Source organism: Alligator mississippiensis, chromosome 3 (genome assembly GCF_030867095.1).
Source record: "Alligator mississippiensis isolate rAllMis1 chromosome 3, rAllMis1, whole genome shotgun sequence".
Taxonomy (NCBI): Eukaryota; Metazoa; Chordata; order Crocodylia; family Alligatoridae; genus Alligator; species Alligator mississippiensis.
Window position 1 is genome coordinate 227,671,895 of NC_081826.1, and position 21,612 is coordinate 227,693,506.

The following is a 21,612-nucleotide window of genomic DNA, read 5'->3' on the forward strand; positions in this document are numbered from 1 at the left end:
ATTTACTCTTGAAGGTGTTCAATTTAGGTGCTTGAACCACCTCCTATGGCAGGCTGTTCCAGACCTTGGGGGCTCGTACAGTAAAGAAATTCTTCCTTATGTCCAGCCTGAATTGGTCTTGCAGTAGTTTGTAACTGTTTGACCTCATCATCCCTTGGGGCGCTCTTGTGAACAAACGTTCCCCCAGATACTGGTGGTCACCCCGATAAACTTATAGGTGGCCATCAGGTCACCCCTGAGCCTGCGCTTTTCCAGGCTAAAGAGACCCATGACTCTCAGCCTGTCGTCATAAGGTCTGTTTTCCTGACCTCTGATCATGCGGGTGGGTCTTCTCTGAACTCTCTCAAGCTTCTCCACATACTTTTTTAATTGTGGGGCCCAAAACTGGACACAGTACTCCAGCTGTGGCCGCACCAAGGCCGAGTACAAGGGGAGAATGACGTCCCAGGATTTGCTTGAGAAGCATCTATGGATGCAAACCAGCGTTTTGGTCACTTTACTAGCCGCAGCATCGCATTGCAGGCTCATGTTCATCTTGTGGTCAATGATGACCCCCAAGTCTCTTTCTTCCACTAGTGCTAGCCAGTGTAGCACTGCTGAGCCTATAAGGATGCTGCATGTTTTTCCTCCCAAGGTGGAGCACCTTGCATTTTTCAGTGTTAAACACCATCAGGTTCTCGTCCACCCATTTGCTGAGCCTGTCCAGGTCAGCCTGGATCACCGTCCTGTCTTCAGGTGTGGATGCTTTGCCCCAAAGTTTGGTGTCATCAGCGAACTTGGCCAGTCCGCTTCTGACTCCAATGTTCACATCATTAATGAAGATGTTGAACAATATGGGTCCAAGGACAGAGCCTTGGGGGACCCCACTGGTCACAGGGCACCATGATGATTGACTTCCATCAATTACTACCCTCTGGGTCCAACCACGGAGCCAATTTCCCAGCCAGCGGATCGTGGTGGACCCAAGGCCACAATTGGCCAGTTTTGCCAAGAGGTGATCATGGGATAGCAGATCGAAGGCTTTTTTGAAGTCAAGATATATGATATCAATCTCTTCTCCCTTGTCCAGGTGATAGGTCACCTGGTCGTAGAAGGAAATGAGATTGGTCAAGCAAGACCTACCCGCAACAAACCCGTGCTGGCTATCCCTCAGGATGTTGTCGTCCTCCAGTCCATTAAGGATGGCCTCTTTAATAAACTTTTCTAAGATCTTTCCTGGGATAGAAGTCAGGCTGATTGTTTTATAGTTTGCTGGATCCACTTTCCTCCCTTTCTTGAAGAAAAGCACCACATTGGCCTTCTTCCAATCTTTGGGCACTACACCAGAGCACCAGGAGTTTTCAAAGATCCGTGCCAGTGGCTGGGCTATGATGCTTGCCAGGTCCTTTAGTACCCTGGGTTGTAGATTGTCAGGGCCGGCTGACTTGAAGGTATCTAACCTCTCAAGGTGTTTCTTCACGAGGTCAGCACTGATGGAGGGCAGGGGATCTCCCTCACCCAGAACTCCCTGTCCTGTAGTGGGCATGGGTGTCCCATGGGACTGATGAAAGATCGATGCAAAGTACCCATTTAATAAGTTGGCTTTTTCCTGGGCGTCAGTTGTCCCATCTGGTTCAGCAGGGGTCCAAAGTTCCCCTTCCTTTTCCTCTGGCTCCCCACATATTTGAAAAAGGACTTGATGCTCAAAGCTAGTTGGAGTTCAGTTGCAGCCATGGCTTTCCTGGTTTGCTCCCTGCAGGACCAAACCAGTGCAGAATATTCCTCCTTGGAGGTGAATCCTGTTCTCCATCCTTTGTAGGCCTTTCTTTTTAGTCTCAGGAGGTCTGCTAGATCCCTGGAGAGCCAAGGGGGCTGCCGTGCCCTCTTGCTGCCTAAGTAAGTTGTGTTTGTGATTTCTGTTTCTACTGTATTGTGGATGCATAAGCAAATAGAACTTGCACTGGTCAGACTTGTTCATGGCTGTGTACACGGGCCCACTGGGGATGTGTAAGCAAGGAAAATGTAACTGGACAAAAACCTGTAACTAGCAGGGTGGGGGGCTGAGGGTGAGGAGGCCTACCATGTTTTAGATCCATTAGCTTAATGGTTAGGGCATATGCTGAGGAAGAAGGAGACCCAAATTCTGACTCCTCCTTTATGCCCTGAAAGTCTTTGTGTGTCTCTGACTTGCCAATACAGTACTCTAACTGCCACACCCCAGGTTATGCATTATTTAGTCCCCTCTCTAACACTCTTGGGCAGCCAAAAGATAGATGTGTGGGGCCAGATTGGAGACAACAAATTGGGGGTTATGTGGCTCAGCAAAATGGCTGCTGCTGTGGAAAGAGTAGACTGGGTTGTAGCCCAGACCTTGCTCCCAATGTGGCAGAAACACCCACACTATGCCTCCCTCCATTTGTTTTATCCAGTAACTCTTAAATGTAAGGAGCAGTGGCTCAGCTTCAAAAGGATCACTGAAGAGAACAATGGATAATGCCGATCTGTGGTGTGATGGTTAGATGGTTAGAGCACTATGGTAGGATCAGAGCAATGAAGGTTCAAACCCCTTTCAGGTAAGAGGCAGGGGGCTAAAATCTAAGTCTCCTGCTTTCTGGATGAGTGCCCTGAGATGCATAGGTCCTGCCACTGAGAAGCAGATGTTAAAATAATGAGAAGACGCTTCTCATTTTTTCCTAGGATTACACTCCAGTACACATGTACATAGCCACATAGCTGCCTGACCAGTGTATTGCTTACTGTGTATGCTTAGTGTACATCAGGGGTAGGCAACGTTTTTTAGGCAGAGTGCCAAAAAAACCACAATGTCTACCTTGTAAGGTGCCGGAGTGCCAGCATGCCACAAAAACAAAACTGGGGTGGAGGGGGTACATGGCAGGATACACTGCATATTTAATACTATTAATCATTAATGTTGCTTCTTTTTAATTTTTTTTTTTTCTCAGTAAATTAAGAGCTGGTGTCAGGCAGGGAGTGGGGGCTGCCCCAGGGCTCTGCTACTTGGGCCACAGTGGGGGGCCCAGCAGCACCGGAGGTGGGGCCCAGCTGGCCCACGCAGCTCCGTGGGGATGGGGCACAGACACCCTACCCATGAAGGGACGCTGCCTGGCTGGGGCAGGATGCCAGGCTCAGGGAACTCCCTGCTTGATCTCTGTGCATGCTGGGTACATTGCGAGTGGGAGCTGCAGCTGCAGGCTGGTCCCCAGGCTCTGGGAACAGCCGCCGCAGCCAATGCTCTGCTCAGGGCCGAGCCAGCTGGGAGCCTGCAGCGCAGTGGCCCTGTGCGGTGCCTGCTCTAGCCCTGGCCCCTTGAGGGGAGCTGCAGCTGGGCAAGGCTGGGACCCGGGCAGGCTGAGGCAGCTGCGGTGGCTGTTCGCAGGCTCCAGGGGGCTCCTGCGGCCAGGCCCCTGCATCGGGGATGGCTCTGCCCTGCCTGCACTGTTCCCAGCGTGTAGGGAGGCCAATCCTGGAGAGGGAAGCCCCTCCGAGTCCAGCCTCCTGCCCCAGCCAGGCAGCATCCCCATGTGCGCAGGCTGGCTGCAGCCTATCCCTGAGGAGCTGTGGGCCGGATCAGGACCCACCACGGGTGCCGCTGGGCATACCCGCCTGCCTGCCCACCAGAACTTGAGCCTGAAGAGCCCTGGGGGAGCCCCCACTTCCCACCCAGTCCCCACCTTCCTAAGGGCCCAACTGAGCTGGCTTGCCTGTGGTGCCTCCCACCGTGAGGGAGGAGTGGGGTAGGGATCTAGCAGAAAGCCCCTTTTCCTCTTGCCTGCATTTGCTCTCCCCTCTTTGGATATGTTTCTCTTCTACCTTTTTTTCCTTCCTCTTTCTTTCAGTGTAAGATAAGGAATTGTGTTTTAAAGTTTGTATGTGTGTATTTTGTATCTCCCCTTGTATTTTGGTATTTTTATCTATTTGTGTGCCATGGCATTACTCGTGTAGCTTATATTTTATACTCCTCACCTCTTAACTAAATGTGTTTAGTTGTAAGTTACAAATGTTGTAGTTACAAATATAAGTTGTACATTGTAACAATGTTAACAAGGGCAAGAATCAAACTGCCGCTTCCCTGTATCAGGCAGGCCCCTGAAAGAGTGAGTGAATCAGTGATTGAATGTGTAACACAGTAGCAGGCGGCAGTTAACACCTAGGGAAACCGCAGATCAACCAATGGAAGAAATCAATAGAAGACAATGTAGCAACCGGGAATTCTCTAAACTACACTGTTCAAGGGCTAGAAACCCTGATCTGAGTTAATCAATGCCGGGGACCAACTTTTGGGATGAATATCTCCAGATCGACCACTCCCAGAGCCCTATTCAAAATTCATCAACTGACTCCCAAACCTGCATGTACGTGCGGACGACCCCTGGGGCTGACAGATGTCATCCAGTAGCCACCGAGGGGGAAGTCCCACGAGGGTCAACGACCCCTGGATTGGGCAAACCTGAAAACTGGGGAGTCACCAAAGTCTGCCAAGGACAGATAAAAAGCAGTGAAAAGTGACCCTTAGTGGTGCCCTCTTGATCTCCAACTTGACCAGCACCCGACCTGTCCAGCCAGAAGGACCAGCCGGTGGCCCCCTTCTGGAGGATAACACCACGCTGGAAGAAGCCTTGACTGGCCATTGATGGCAGACTCCAGCGCCTGTGGGATAGGTATACCTGATTCTTGTAACTCGCTACTGTGTGTGTGTGTGTGTGTGTGTGTGTGTGTGTGGAACCAGCCCCAAGGTTTATGATTTGACTTCATTACAGTGTTTCAATCTGCCTAATAAACCAGAATTTTAAGGATCCCAAGTTGGACATTTGTAGCCAACAGGGACAGGGGCAGATGCTGACCAGCTGGGGTGAGCTGGGTGTGGGATGGAGCTGCTTCTTGTCTGGGGGGGATGGGGGGGGCAGATCCCACTGCTGTGTGCACCCCAGGAGGGCACAGGGGGTGGGGCATGTACCCCTGGATCTGTGCAGGGCAGGGTGGATGGGCTGCAGCTGTGGGCTGGAGCTGGGGCTGCTCTGGGCTTTTCTCAGTGGGGGCTGGGCTCAGGGTAGGTGGTTGTGGTCCTGGGAGGGGGCTACGGGGGGACTGCAGCCACCTGAAATCTCACTGTAGCGCCTCCCCCCCCCCGTAGTCCCCTTCCAGCGCTGCTGCTGCCCATCCCGTATGCAGCCCTGGCTCAACCCCTGCCTCCACCCACGCTCCGGGAAGAACTGGGGCTGCGTTGGTCAGGTGGCAGTGGTGTTGGAAGTTGTGGGGGGGAGGGGGGACTACAGTGAAATTTGGAGTGCCTGCACTCCCCGACCCCGTAGCTCCCTCCCAGCACTGCCACTGCCCTGGCTCTAGCCTACAGCTGCAGCCCACTTGCCTCTCCCCACCCTGCACAGATCTGGGGGGTACATGCCCCCTCTGTGCCCACCCAGGGTGCATGCAGTGGCGGGAGCTGTCTTCACCCTCCCCGTGCCCCATGGAAAAGCTGCGGCTCTGTCCCATGCTCGCCCCACCCCGCCCTGGCTGGGCAGCACCTGCCGCAGCCCCTGCCCCACTCCCTCCCTCACTGCGGGGGGCATTGATCTCCCCCCCCCACACCCCTTCCCTCCTCCCTCCCCTTCCCCCAAAACACGACAAACTTACCAGCTACATGCACTGCACTGTGTAAAAGTGAATCCATACAGTGTACAAAATAAAGGGTCACAATTAATTAACTGTGCATAACTGAAACCATGCAAAAAATAATGTGTAAATCAAGGCCTGACTGTGCTGATGAAAAGTAATTCTATCAATAATTTTTTATACCATCTTAACTTGAAACCTGTGCCTTCTGTACATTTCTGTATCTGTCAATGACTTGAACATTTTTAATTGAATTAAAGGTTTGTTTATTTGAGAAATTGCTATGGTCCCTAGCATATACATTAATTGTGCTATAAATAGTGCTGCATGTTTGGCTGATTTATGGTATCATAAAGTGGCAAATCAGCCACAAATATATTCCACAAAGTAAGTGGAACATCTTTGTGGCTTATCTATATGGTGCCATCAGTTGAACATGTAGCACTCCCATATGCTGAAACTCTCCTAGTTCAAATGCTCTTCATAGGTTATGAAGAGCAAATAATGCAATTAGGAGTAATGACACTTGCAACACTGGGCATGTCTAGAAGTTCCTCTGTGCCACATGCACAAGCTCAGCACAGAATGGAAGGAGAGAATAGCAAAGCTACTTTTGTACTTCATTCAGAGAACCAGGTGCTGGTGGACATTAATGCAGCTTAAGTGCAGTTCCACATTACAGTAACTGTAGAGGCCCAAAGCTGGGGGGACTGCAAGGTTTTATTTTTGTTGTTGTAACTTGAATCACTAGAGCTTTTCCCTGTTGGCTGTTACAGTCATGGTCTTATGATTAATAAGGTGGTCCAGCCACCTTATCTTGCTCTGCCTTTTGTGAGCTGAGGGGGCTGGGATGGAGAGAAGCAGAACTGGTTCTCCAGCTGTCCATTTTAGGCGCAGACAGAAGTGCAGCTCTCTGCTGTAACAGAACACTTTGCAGGAAGTGTTCTGAGTTGCAGTGATCCCCTGGACCAAACAGAAGTTAATTGGGGTGGAGGGGGCAGGGAAATCTAGCTTCTGGCTGCAGTCTGCAGCTGGTTTCCCCTAGCAATGGTCACTTCTCCTTGTGAGGCTGCAAAGTTTTCAGAATGGGAGGGGGGAAAGGGAGCAGAGGGAGCTCATTCTAGGGGTACCAGCTTGTGCTGGAGGATGGGGTGGGTGAATTGGAGCCCCCACACCTCTGGGAGAGTGGGGGACTCCTGCCCCACCTTCCAGCAGGGGGCTGAAAAAAACCCTCACCAAACTCCTTTTACTCCCTTTCCTCCCTCCCATTCTGAAAACAGTTTGAGCCTGGCTGGCAGGCAGGCAGACAGAAGTTACAAAAGATGCTCTGTTTTGAAATGTCTTCACCTGACCCCTCATGCAGTAAGGGTTCAGATTTTTACCTGCTTGGCCATTTTGGAAGTTATCTGCAGCTGTGCACTTGTGTTTGATCATGGTTATAGACGGCTTTTGGTGGCCAGATCAGGCAAAAATTGTCATTTATGTCTGTTCCCTTTGTTTTCTTTTGTGGCATAAAGGGGACAGAATAGAAACAAAAACATCTGGCTGTTAAGAGTTGAAAACAATGTGTCATTTAAGAAAAATTCTTTGCACTAAAATCCATTAAAACCTATTGGCTTTTTTGGGGGGTGTAAGCAAGTACAGGGAATTTGATTCATTATCCTTCTTTCATAATATATGTTTTCTGTCTGCTACCTGTTGCAGTAAAAATAATGTAAAGGCTCATAGCTGGGCCTTCAGTAATCATCATTCTGTTCAAAGAGCAGGGGGATTAAAATTCCTTGGTAAACCGAAGGAGGCTCCATCAAGGTTTACAGTTTAACCTTTTGTTGAGTAATCATTCAGTACATTTTTTAAATAGCTCATATTGTACAAGACCAAAGTATTTTGCATCGTGAAGTGCTGATACACAATAGCATTGGTTTCTTGACTTGTATAATGTACTTTACAATGATTATCTCTTTAACTTTAGCGTTCAGGTGACCTTGCATAACCAGTAATTCATTCTCTATTGCATAAGCTATGTTTGGTATGCATTATGTAAGTACGTCAAGTCTCTAGAAAAGAACCTTTCCTGTTGGAGAAAGTAATTGATAGTTTCCAGGTGTGTGGCTATCTTGGCACAGGATAATGTTTGGAAGTAACAGTTCAGAGCAAAAAGCTCAAACCTGCTACTGTTTGTCTTTCTGTAGCAGAGTGGAAACGTTTTCATATCTGGGGCCAGACTCACTTACATGGAATTTATACTTTGTAGGAGAGAGGAGTTGCTGGAGAGGGAGAGGTGACCTTTTTAATTCCATGAATCTGGTCTGATAGGGGGTAGGGAAGAGCCAATAGGTCCTGTTGTAATTTTTGAATAGCACCAGAATTACTCTTAGTTGTGTTAGTTGCAGCAGTTGTATGGGGATTGCTGTGTAGGCTGAAGGTCAGGGGGAAACACTGTCCTCCTATCTGCTGCTTCTTGCTGTTAGCACACCACTGTCCCCACTCTGAACAGGCCCACCATAGGCCTGGGGAACGGTTGGTGTAGTATTTTACCAGTCTCCAACCTTTTGCAGGAGGAATGCCTCTCTTAACCTATCATCTTTCTAGCTGATTTGGTCTTCTGAGGCAACAGAACAGTCAAAAGGTGTCTACACAACAAAACAAAGGTTCAGTTTGCAGCATTTGCTAATGGCAGCGTAACTGTGGGGTAGGGAGGGGGGCAAAAGGGACACTAACTCCAGGCACTGACTCAGAGTGGTGCTGAAATGGTGCCCCCCGCTCTTCCCCCAACCCCAGAGTCTTTGCTGCATCAGGAACAGTCCTGTGCTACCCAGCTGTAGGAGCCAGGTGCAGGGACAGGGCAGGAGCTGCCTAACACTGCCTGGCCATAGAAACTTGGTGTGAGGACAGAGTAGGACTGTACTGGCCTTTGAGGAGCTGGGTCAGGTAAGACTGATGACCCCCTCTCACCCCTCCTGTAGGGAAATTTTTGCTCAAGCACCAAACTTGATAGTTACATCTCTGTCTGCTAACATACTCATGCTAGCATGGATTCAGCTAGTGTGGATAATGGTAGTAGTGAAGGTGTGGCAAGATGGGCTTTAGCACAGGCTAGAAACCAGAGTAGAAACCCTCCAGGGTCCCATGGCATTTACTCCAGTTTCTGGTGCATGCTAAAGCCTGTGACATCATGACCAGTGCTTTGGTCATACCTTTGTTTCTCTGTGTAGAGGTGCTCAAAGAAATGGAGGAGGGTCTGGCTTCAACATTGTAAAGAGGATGAGAAACTTCCATTCCTCATTCAAGTTTGAGAAGAACTGGGTAGCTAATGTACAGCACTGAAAGGCTCAAATTTGTATGGTGTGAGATTGTGTTATTTGGTTTGAAATTGCTAAGTATAGCGTGGTTCTTCACTTCCTATAGCAAAAATACGTTAAAATATGTGGGGGAAAAAAGCAAATTTTCACTAGCTTTAAAGCAAGTTGTAGTTCCTTGAGATGATAAAATGTTGTTATTGAACGGAAACAATATCACCCATCAATACGCTACATTCCACTTACCTTACCCATGTGAACAGTTTGCTTAAAAATTTGCTCAACAAGAGAGGACTCTGCAACTGGGACCTTGGGAGACAGAATCACATCAAGCAGTGTTTTGTTTTTATCTATGCACTTGTTTATAAATTGTTATTAACTTCACAGTAATGTTAAAGTTTACTGAACCATCTTAAAAATAAATAGAAGAAATACTATGTTAAGTGTATTGTGATGTTGATGGGGATTGCAATAAGATCCTGTATCCTCCTCAGACAAAATAAAAATGGTGGAGGACTTATGAACTACCTAATCTAAGGCCCCAGGCAAATGTTCATTTAATGGTGCCATGGGATCTGATCCCAACAATTATATCTCCTGCCATGCCACATGTGCATGGGAGGAGGCACAATTTGGGGGTCAGGGATCAGATCCCAGTACTGCCATTACTACTTATCATTATGGATGGAGCCTGAGCTCCCCCAGCACCGACAAGTTGAAAGCTGGGTGCCCTCATGTGGGGGCCAAAAATCAGCTGATTATTGGCCCCAACAGATAGTCCTGGTCCTATTCAGGGTCTGGGGCTACTTAGGGTCTGGGGCTGACAATCAGCTGGTTGTTGACCTCCAACCCTGGACAGTCCCACATTTGGTTCCCTCAGGACTGTTAGGGAACACAGCCAGCTGATTGTTAGCTCCAGCTCAAATAGCCCTGGGTTCTGAGGCTGTTCAGGCCATGCTCGACAATCAGCTGGTTGTCAAAACCCTATGCCAAATGGGAACAGCATAATAATGAGGAATGGCAAAATATGAGTATTGACTATCCTGCGATACAAGGATGATGGCCGGTGGGGGGAGGGGGGGGCACAGATTATTGGTGAGTTTTAAGACAGCTGAAGAGTCCAATCCATGCACTCCAAGTTTTTCCACAGATGACAGGTGGTACCTTGGGGGGGGGGGGCACATCTGTTGGCCAGGATGTTGTATACTTTCCTTCCTCCTCTGCTCTTTCTTGACTTCCTGAGCAAGATGATTCTCTTCGAAGTGGGATGTAGCTTGGTATATAATGCAGCACCATTGAGACCTGTTACCAGCCAGCACTTCTCAGTTTGAAAGGTTGATGCCACCGTTAAGGTATGCTTTCAGAGTGTCCTTGTAGCATTTCCTCTGTGGGTCCTCTTGCCATGAGTGAGTTGCAAGAAGAGGACTTGCTTCAGGAGACAAGTGTCAGCCATCTGCACATAGTGGCCAACTCAGCGGAGTTGAAGTTTCATGATCTTTGCCTCAATGCTGGTTACTTTATCTGCGGAGAGGATGCTGGCATTGGTGTAGTGGTCTTCCCATCTGATGTGAAGGATCTTCCAGAGGCAACGCTGATGGAACCATTCCAGGTGTTTAAGATGGCTTCAATATGTCACCCACATCTCACACCCATAGAGGAGCATGGAGATAACCACTGCATTGTAGACCAGGATCTTAGTTTCCATCTACAGATCTCAGTTGGCAAAGACACGGCAAAGCAGTTTTCTGAAGGATATGCTGGCCAAGTGAATCCTGTTAGATTTCTACATCAGGATCAACTGACTGACTAGGAGAAATGACTGCCAAGGTATGGGAAATGCTTAACTTTTTCCATGGGTTCTACACTAACGATAATTTGTGGAGGGAGGGGGGCAGCTTGTGTTTGGGCAAATTGACGGAGCACCTTGGTCTTACGAATATTAAGAGAAAGTCCCAGGCTGTGATAGGCACCTGAAAAAAGGTCAAGGGTGGACTGCAGATCAGTCTCTGCGTAAGAGGAAAACAGTTGTCAGTGTACTGAAGGTTGGTGATACCAGTCTTTTGTTTTGCCATGAAGGTGCCGCAGGTTGAAAAGCTTGACCGTCCATTTGATACTGAACCCCAATTCCAGGAGGAAGGTGGTCACAGTTGAGAATCAAAATCACAAGAAGATAGATGCAGAAAAGGGTTGGGGTGATGACGCAGCCCTGCTTGACACCAGTATGGATGATAAATGGGTCTGTTTCTGATCCATTGCAAAGGACTGTGGTGGTCATCCCATCATGGAGTAGCCTGAGGATGCTGATGAACTTCAGTGGACAACCAAACCTAGCCAACACCTTCCAGAAGGCATCAAAATGGACTACATTTGATGGTGTCAGAGGTCAATGAATGCCATAAACAGCTCCTGGTGTTTTTCTCATCTCTTCTGCTGGATCTGTCATGCAACAAAAAACATGTCAGTGGTACTTTGTGATGGTCTAAAGCCACACTGGGATTCTGGAAGGACATCTTCAGCAAGGGGGAGGAGGTGATTCAGAAGGATGCGAGTAAGAATCTTCCTGGCAATGGAGAGGAGGGCAATGCCTCGGTAGTTCCCACAAACTGATTTGTCCCCTTTCTTGAAAATGGTCACAATGTTGACGTTCTTTAAGTCAAGTGGAACTTCATCATTAACCCATATTTTGATGAGAAGTTGGTGAAGTTTTTGCATTAGTGCTGTTCCACCAGCTTGAAGACCTCTGCAGGAACGCCATCTGGTCCTGGCACCTTATTGTTCTTGGACTGGGTGATGGCACGCAAGACTTCCTTGAAGGACGGGGGATCAGCAAGAGGTTCTATTACTGGGTGTTGAGGGATGGACTCGATGGTGGCACCTGAGACCTCAGATTCACAGTTCAGTAGAATCTTGAAGTGCTCCTTCCAGCATTGCTTGATGGATGCATTATCCATGTGAAGAATGGAGCCGTCCTGGGATCACAAGGGGATTGGGCTATTGGAATGTACCTTTAATGACTTTTATTGCTTGAAAGAAGATTCTCATGTCATGTTGGTCAGTGAAACACTGGATCTCTATGGCCTTCACTTGCCATCACTGGTTCTTGATGTCCCGTAGCCTTCTCTGAACTACAGCTTTGAGCCAGTAGTAAGCCTCTCATTTTTGCTGGTTGGAGGGTTCATTTTGCCAACTGCAGAATGCAGTTTTCTTCTGATGGATAAGTGCTAGGATTTACTCATTATTCTCATCAAACCAGTCTTGGTGATGGTAAGTGGAGTATCCAATTGATTCAGCACATGCCTTGTGAATAATGTTCTTAAGTTCCTCCCAATGTACCTGGATGCCCTTGATGTCATCAGGTAGGTCGGAGAGCCTCGCAGTAAGGCGTGGCTGAAGAGCATCACATCTAGCTTGGTCTTGGAGTGCCTTTATTTAAATCTCTTCCTCATTTCTTTCAGTTGTTTACAATGTTGTGGTGCAAGCTGCATGTCCATGATTGATCTGACTAAACGGCAGTCTGTCCAATAGTCATTTGTATCTCTTGGGACTCGGGTGATACATATATCAGTACGATCATAGGCTTTGACAATAATATAGTCAAGAAGGTGTCAGTGATTGGTGTGTGGGTGTTTCCAAGTGGTCTTATGTAATTATATTTGTCACTCTGAAGATAGTATTTGTGATGAGCAAGTCATGCTTTGCCCATTTGCTGAGGAGGAGGATACCACTGGAATTGACTTTCCCCACTCCCTCTTTCCAAATAGTGCCACTCCAGAGTGCAGAGTGTTGCCCAACTTTTGTGTTAGTCACCCATTAGGATGAGCTTGTCTTCCTTGGCAGTAGCAGTCAGGACTGTGTCAAGAGTGCAGTAGAACTGTTCCTTGTTGATTTCTTCATTGTCAAGTGTGGGGGCGTATGCACTGATGATGGTAGCATGCTGGTTATTACTAACCTTGAGGCAAAGGGTCATAAGGCATTTGTTAATGCCCACAGGTAGTTCTGAAAGCTGACTGACAATCTTGTTCTTGATGGCAAAGCCAACCCTGTGAATGCGCCTCTCTTCAGGTGATTTTCCTTTCCAAAAAAAAGGTGTAGCGACCTCTTCAGCTGGCCTTCATCTGACCAGCAGGTCTCATTTAGGACAGCAATATTGATGTCATATCTTGGAAGTTCTCTAGCTACAATGGTGACTCTTCTTTTGGGACACTTACTGTTCAAGCAGTCCATAGCAGTAAGGACATTCCATGTGGTAAATTTCAGCACTTTATTTTGTTGGTTTCGGCTGCAGGTAGAGTTAATCCCACTGAATGTGGCAATCCAGCTAGTGGGGTTTGAGGCAGCCTGTTTAGCCTGTTTAGGCCACCTTTTCTAGCCCCTTCCCTGTTAAGAGTGAGCAGAGGGGATCCTAAAGAGGACTGCTCAGTCATGGCTGCAGCTGCCAAATTGTATTTTTGTCTCGGTAAGTGCAAAACGACCATCACCCAACCACCAGCTATGTGCAGATTTGTGACTAGGGACTCCCAGAAATCACTGTTCCTGTCCCACTGCCACTTGTCTTTGCTGCAGGACTTGGTTTGTGGGAGATGTTAACATCCCTGGCAGAGGCCTGCAGGTGACATCTTTTAATACGGGGAAGCCAGTGTGCAAGCAACAGCCACACAAACTTGACAGGAAGAGCCCTGAACCCAGTGGCAAGAATGACCAAGACCACTGGAGACATTTGGGGGTTGGACTCCATGATCTTCTGGGGTCCCTTCCAGCCCTAATGTCTAATGTCTATGAAATTTGCCTTCACAGCCTCAGAGAACCAGCAGGTCCTCAAATATGCCTGTTCTGTTCTTGGGGTCTTCGGGAGTTTGGACCATGCTTAGTCTGAGACCTTGCTTCAAACCTGTTTGCCAGGGGAGACCCTACCAGGAGTACAAGACTCCAGACGATATATCTCTGAGGGTCATTGGAACACACAAGCCTCTCCACCATGACGCGGTTACGGTCCAAGGAGAGGAATGGCAAAATACCTTCATTTTCAAAGATACTAACATATTTTTAAATCTCTCAAAACGTATGATTGAATAATTATCAGCATAAAAAAGTCCTTTGTATAAAAATGAGGCATCAAAATGGAAGACAAAGAGCAGCATATTATACTTAAATGTGAGTCATTAGATTGAATTCAAACATAAATTACTACTGAATAATCATATACAATTAAATTTTGCAAAGAAGGAGGCATGTTCTGAGTGAAATTAAGTTTCATTAGTGCTTAAAATGCCATCTGTCATTTGGCCTGGTGGAGCTAAGTAAATTTACATCAGCTGAGACTCCAAGGTAGAAATTTTAGTGTAGACACATTTCAAAAGTCCTAAAATTGGTTATTGCACCATGGAAACATTCCATTTTCTTTTCTCACTGTTCTCAAGAAGACCCACAATTCTTAAATGGCTTGTTTTTTCTTTTCCAAGTGTGTTCACTTCTTAGAGTTTTGTTTTCTCTAAACAGCAATTTAAATCTTTTGCATGTTCATTGTGGGAGTATTCATCAGCTTGTTTTCCCCAGACCTCTGTCGACCCTGAGATCATGTTTTTCTGAATGTATCATTATTGGGCTGTATTGCAAAGAATATAAGCTTTAAGTATTGTTTTTATTCTATATTATAGCAGTCTCTTTTGAATACATTCTAGCTTCCTGGGGCTGCATGCAGTGACTCATACTATGGGACACACTTTTGCTGTAATGTTTTAATGAAATAGAAAATGTATTTTGGGTATAGGTTTTAAATGCGCTTTCCCCCCTGAGAACTGTTACCTAAGTGTTCCAGCTGTCAAATTAACTTCTTCAGTGGAAAAATACAAATAACATTTTCTAAATGAATAAATAACATTGGTGTGTTTTACTTTATCATCAAAGAATGAAAAATAAATGATTCTAATCATAGGTGCAAAATCCCATTTTTATTATTGTTTGTTTCATATTTGAAGCAAATATCTCAAGCAAGTAATCTGTAACCTTCATAAAGCTTCTTGACATGCCTTTAATAGGAATGTAGCTTTTTTTCCTTTAGAAATGGTTCTGAAGAATGCTTTAAATCGGTTTATAATTTGCAAGCTTGTTTGCAAATCAAAATAGCTAATTAATTGAAAATTTGTGTAAACCTGCCTATACTTTATAAAAGCATACATGTGCCCATTGGCTGGATCCAGACCTGTCCAGGGAGTAGCTGGCTGAGGTGCAGGGCGGCTTGAGGTGGGGAGGGGTGGGGGTCCTTGTTTCCCTGTCTGTACATGCTGCTCCCTGGCTGGCTGAGATACAGGGTGCTTCACCATGGGGCTGCCTGCTGGCTAGCCCCGCACTGAGGCACTCTGTGCCCCAGCCAGCCTCCCACTGCAGAGCAGCGGGACAGTGTGTCATGCTGCAAACTGCACAAGCAGGGGCGTGCACTGCAGCACAAAGTAACGGCACAAATTTATGCTGCTACTATTTGTGTTGCTGCAAACACACACCCCTGCTCATGTGGATGTGGCCTTTATGTGCAACCACCCATGTTATAAAACCAACTGCTAAAAATGGGGAAATTCTATTTTGAAAATGCTTTTATCTACCATTAGTTTATTGTTTTCAGGACCGGAGTATATGCCTGTTATTCACATTGAAGAGATTTTTACTATATGAGCAGTCACACTGAAGTCAGTGGGACTAATAGTATAGTCAGGTATTACTAAATACTGGCAACAGAAGTGAGCTCTTAATAAGTTGACTGACAGCTATATTGAAATGTTTCTTGGTTGAACAGTCTTGAATTTATAGTTTGATAAAAATAAATAATGTAATTAATCTCAAAATCTTAACTTAATATCAGTGGTTAAAATTTAAAAAAGAATATCTAAAAATAGGATTCTAATTCTTCATTTAGGCACCTTGGGCATTTATATACATACTCTAGGAGTGAGGGGGAAGGGGATGCTTTAATTAGAGTGGCTCCGAGAGCCACTGTAATTAAAGTGCCCAGAATATCACGTGTATCAGCATCCCTGCACTGAAAAGTGGAGGCAGAGGCGCTTTAACTAAAGCTTGTTGAGCAGGCTTTAGGTAAAACGCTCCCGCCACCATTTTTCAGCATGGGAACACTGATACACGTGACACTGGAGTCTGCTGGAGTGTGATAATTACCATGCTCTAGCAGACTTTATTAATCGAGTCTGTTCCGATTTGCTGAAATTACAGCATGTTGAAGCAGCCTTGCTGTGTGTGTATAGGCACCCTTTGGCCAGATATGTAGAGGTGCTGAGCAGAAGCTCCTAAATATGACCTAAGAGTCTAGTAGGTATGCATTTTTTTTAAAAATCTTCATCTGTGTTGTCAGCGTTACAGAAAGGGGGATCCTTTTCTCTCCCTGTTTTTATCTGGTGACTAGCTGAGCACTTCAGGTTGAAATTCTTTTGTGGTAAATATGCACAGTTAACTGATTTTCAGAATGTGCTGCTATATAGGTTGCATGCTACCTAGGGTGGGTTTTGAGGGCAGTCTCCCAAAGGAAATTTACAGCTTAATTTAGGATCAGGTTTGACAATGAGTTCTCATTGGGAACACAGAAGTTGTGTTATATAGGCAGTTCTTATAGCCACAGGTCTACCCAAATTGAGGAGGCAGGCATCTGATCATGAGCGTCGTGTGCCCCCAGCCAATATATTCTGGTGTAAGAAAGAATACAATTAGGTCCCATGTGTCAAGTTCAGCAAATGGAATTCCACCCTTTAGGGAGAATCCTTCATAATAATATTGCCACTTTTTATTTCAGTGTAATGAAACTTCATTCTTTTTTGAAGCCCGAAACAAAAGCGCATGTAAACATCTCTGGAAATGCTGTGTAGAACATCATACATTCTTCAGGTGAGTGGCACAAAAGTTATTAAGGTTTTATTGGGTTATGAAAAGAGAAGATAAACATGTTTGATGAGATTCTTACTGCACCCCAAAGCAGCACAGCACAAACTCTTAGCTGAAGTGAGGATTGGCTATTGTGGCAGAATAATCCCTTTTTAATTTAGACAGCTTTAAGTAGCTACCCAAATTATATCAGCCTGTTTCCATTCACCTTTGGACAGCAGTGCTGCCTGCAATCATTAGAGGGTGTATGCTACTAATCCAGCACTGACAAACCCTTCCTCTCACTGGCATGCTTCCTTCCACAGTACATATAACTGGATCCTTAGAGAAGAGCCTGCTTTTATCTTCCTTAGTTTCTGCACCAAGGGGATTTTTACCTTATCAGATCTGGCCTTTTAAGCGATGTCCAGACGAGCATGGTTGTGCAGTATGTGGTGCCATAGATCCGTCTACGGCACTACACCGCACATTCAGATGTGCCCCGTGCTGCAAGATAGCAGTGTACAGGGGTTGACCCTGGGAGATCCTGAGGTCAAAAAAACCCACGTGAAAAAAAAGTGGGACAGCGCATGCTGTCCAAAACTGAAGCCTGTCCGGCTGGAGCCACACTCCAGCTGCTAGCTAGGCTCCGAGGGGCACGATTACCACAGCTGCAGCTTCCCCAGCCCCCAGGTAAGGCTACTAGGACCAGAGGGCGCATGGCACAGGCAGTCCCTGGAGACAAGTAGCAGTAGGATGAGGTGTGCTGCTCCTGCTTGTCCCTCAGGAAACAGATGTCTGTGCTCATATGGGTGTGGCCTTAAGAGGCAATTCCCTAAAAGGGCATAGAACAAGAATGAGAATATCACCCTTTGGTATTTCATAAATTTTGGTTAGTGTTTAATGATAAGGGCTCATTCCTGCCTGCTGCTCCAAATTGAGTTCCACTTTGAAAATATGAGCAAGAATTATAATCCCTGGTTAAATTTATCATTCGTATATCTCACAAATTACATGGGCAATTTTGAAGGAGTGGATCAAGGAAAGAGTAAGTAGTCTTCTTTAAAGAGATACAAGAGATTACTGAGCCACTGTAATGTGGCTAACAGAGCCACTGTAATGTGTTAGTTTACTACCCACAAGGGGCCTCAGGTAGGGGCTCATGCTGCTCTGTGTGGGGGGTATCTCATATAGTGGTGGCAGCAGGGGGAGGGGGAGGGCTTACACAGCAAGGGGGATAATATCATCCATGTGATGGTGGCAGTGGGGGAGATTCACGTGACAGGGGGGCTGGGAGGGGCATGGGTCAGGGTACTCATGTGGCAGCAGTTGGGGGCTCACTCATGTGGCTTGAGTGGGGGTGGCAGTGGAGAGGGGAGGTCTCATGTAATGCTGATGGTGGGGAGCTAATGCCACTGATGCAGAGGGGGTGCCATGCAGCTCAGTATGCATGTCCCTTGCAGAATGTATCCTCTGGCTGCTCTGAAGTTGGACAGCTCTGAAGTAGGATAATATTTAAGCAAACTAATTATTTTAAAGTTTATTGTTCATGTTTTATGTAACGAATTCATTTAGTTCTTTGAAAGCTCTCAATTTATTTATAAAACCTAAAAAAATGCAGTAGATTCCTCTACTTTTTGGTGAAGCATTATGACTCATATTGTGTACAGTATACAAGAGCTGAAGCAGCATCTAGAAAAGTATGTAGTGGGATGTGAGCTTCAAACATGTAAAGGAAGAATTCTCTTTAGCCAAGTTTAATAGCAGGGTGTGCATATATACCTTAGATGCAGATGAACAACCATATAGTTTGCTGTTGGAAATAGAAGGAATCTGGGTAAACTGCAAGATGAATTGTACATAAATCCCCAAACATGCATGTCATTTTCAGAAACCAAATCAGATGTGGAGTCTGTTTTTCATTTTGATGAATGGGGCAATTTGTGGAACTAAAGCTTGCCTCCTTAGCTAAAATATATCCTCTATTAAAACCCAGTCCTTGTTTTGAAGTGAACAGGAGCTGGTTCAGCCCTTAGGTTTCACATGTTATCTGTGATCTGCTGATTTACAATTCATTGCTTTTAGTATTATTTTACAGGCAACAGGATGCATTTTTAATTTTTGGTAAAATTCCTCTTTGGAATTTTATGTTTTTATTTGTTTATATGAAGATTATGAGGGTTTCCACTAACATAAGCCTTAAATCATAGTTTAGATGCATTGCATAAACACTTATAAAAATATAACACGGTCATCAGCCAGTACCCGGTGTAGAAGGAAACACTTGGAGTTTGTTTTTAACCATATTTGAATTCAGGACTAAAATAAGTTGGGCTAAAAAATCCCACTGCAGGCTAATCTTGTTGCTATTTTGTTTTACTAGGCAACGTATTACAGTAGGACAGTAAGCAAAAGATTCTTGCAATTCAAGAAAGACGGTATACAACATATCCTTGTGCATCATGAGTTTTAATTGGAAATTAAATTCTTCAGTTGTGTTTCTAACTCCCTAAAGAGTTGTATTGATAATATGGCAATGCTGACATGTTCCCAACAATGAGCCAGTGCTCACTTACATGTATTATTCTGATACAAGGGTAAGGAAAACCAATAACTTTGCAGGCAAACAATGCCACAATGGTGCTGTGAAGGTTTTGCCCTTCACGCACCCAGAGCAATGGCTTGGTCTTTGAACTTCTTATACTATGGATTTTGAGGAATTTTCAGGAGGCCAAGGACCTTTCTTGCAGAGACTGTAGCTATATACTGTCTCCTATCCCTCAGGTCCTTTGTCATTCATGCCAATACAAAAATATTGCTGCCACAAACAGCCATGTCAGTTAGCTGCTCCAAGCATTTCTACTCAAAGGTACTCCACTTCAAGAAAGAACCTGCACAACTTAGCAGCGATTAGGTCAGAAGTAATTTTCAGGCGGATTTGGGGTAAGAGGGATAGTCTCACCACTTTAGAACACTCATCCCAATGTGATATGTGTGGAGACCCTGTGATGATACAAGGATGAAGAGGGGGTTACAGAGGAGCCAGCAGTTTCTGTTCTGAGTTCAGGGGTCTTGGGCTCACCTCTTCTTATATAAGTGAGGCGAAGGACAGCATTTCAGATTATAGCATAATTCTTTAGCAGTTTAGTTTATTTGTCGCATATATGTGTGTGTTTGTATTCTTACTGTCATTTTATTTTTAACATAACATAGAATGCCAGAAAATGAGTCCAACTCTCTGTCAAGAAAAGTTGGCAAGTTTGGATCCATAGGCAATAAACATCGTTACAGGTAAATCTTAAATCTATATTGCTTAAAAATCTTTACTTTCAAATCATCCCCCTACTGCCCTGCTGCCTCTCCTCCTTCCTGTCCACCACCAAAAAATGCTGTGAACTGTAGCATTCCAGTTCTCAAATTGAACACAGTGTGAGACTTGGGGTTTAATTTTCCCTTCTGATGTATCCATGCTCAAAGTATGACTTGGGGAAAGGCAGTTGGACAGCTCCAAGATCCTCTCTGTTGCTAAAGCATTTACTCATTGGACTGGCTCATTGCTGACTGCAAAAATAAGTTTTAAATATTCCAGATAAAGCATCTACCTGATCAGTAGAAGACAAAAGCAGTCTACCACTGTGCTACCTTGATTCACAAGGGTTTTCTCAAGACTTGGGCAGATGTTTTAATAACTTGGAATTTAAGAGACTAACTTGTTTTTTTAAGTCAATTAATTAACATTTGAAATATATTGGTTATATAATGTTAATCATAAATACTGTTAATTTCTAGTTAAAGTACAGTAACTGATGCATCATTAAATGCATATTGTCAGTCTTATTATCAGCAGATTAACGTGCGTCCTGCACCAATTGTTTGCTTACATGGTAGATCTAATTTTTCCCTCTTTTTATTTGAATATCTTTGTAGTTTCAATAGTACCTAATATAAATAACACTGTACTTCTGTATGCTTTGTTAATTCAAGAGAGAAGCTGTAAATCCATGCCTAGAGGGGGTGGTGCTGTGACAGTCTTTGCTGTTATTCTTTGTGTATAGGTGTTTGCTTAGTGACTTTCAGGTTTCAGGAGAACAAACTCTTAATTAAAAGGTCAGTTGTTTAGACTGATTAGAACTGTTCAAGGGAAATTTAGGTTAGCTATTAGAAAAAACTTTTTCACTAGGAGGGTTGTAAAACACTGGAAGAGGTTACCCAAAGAGGTGGCGGAATTAGCATCCTTGGAGGATTTTACAATCCAGCTAGACAAAACCTTGACTGGGATGATCTAGTTTGGGACGGTCCTGTTTTGAGCAGGGGTTTGGATTAGATGACCTCCTGAGATCCCTTCCAACCCTAATTGTCTAGGATTCTATGAATTTAAGCTCTGAACCACAAGGTTTTAGTAAGGCTGCTGTTACAGGTTTTCAAGATTAATATGCATAAAATGTATTTACTTATGCTTTCAGAACTTTTACAGTTCTAAAAAAAAAATCAAGCCTTATGACTTTTTGGTGGTGTTTTGCCTTGTGCTGAGTTTGTTGTGCCTTTTTCATTCACATTAGAATTCTCTGTTAGCATTAGTTTAACTATTGATTGGCTCAAACTGAACAATATTAAATATACATTTTACTCTGACAAGGTGTTACAAATTAATTTCAGAAATAGAATTAAAATAATCAGATTACTTAAGAAAGTTGCCTGCTACAAGGCTATTGTGAGGTCATAAAAAGTCTGTGCTGTTTTGGCTATGGTCTTAATTCTCAATAAAGCAGCATTTTGTGTGGATTCTGGAACTGGTTCTTTACACTCAGTTGGAAAAATACCAAATACAAAAGAGATTGGCATG

At 45.0% G+C, this 21,612-nt stretch overlaps 1 protein-coding gene across 4 annotated transcripts in view; it reads left to right on the top strand.

Annotated features, from left to right (window-relative positions):
* EPB41L4A (erythrocyte membrane protein band 4.1 like 4A) overlaps window positions 1-21,612 on the top strand; it is a 237,893-nt gene that overhangs the window by 152,422 nt on the left and 63,859 nt on the right. For all 4 annotated transcript variants that reach the window (XM_059724947.1, XM_059724946.1, XM_059724948.1 and 1 more), the window contains 2 exons: window positions 16,702-16,793; window positions 19,983-20,060. In XM_059724947.1, coding sequence (XP_059580930.1) covers window positions 16,702-16,793; window positions 19,983-20,060 — 170 coding nt within the window. The remainder of the gene's footprint in view (window positions 1-16,701; window positions 16,794-19,982; window positions 20,061-21,612) is intronic.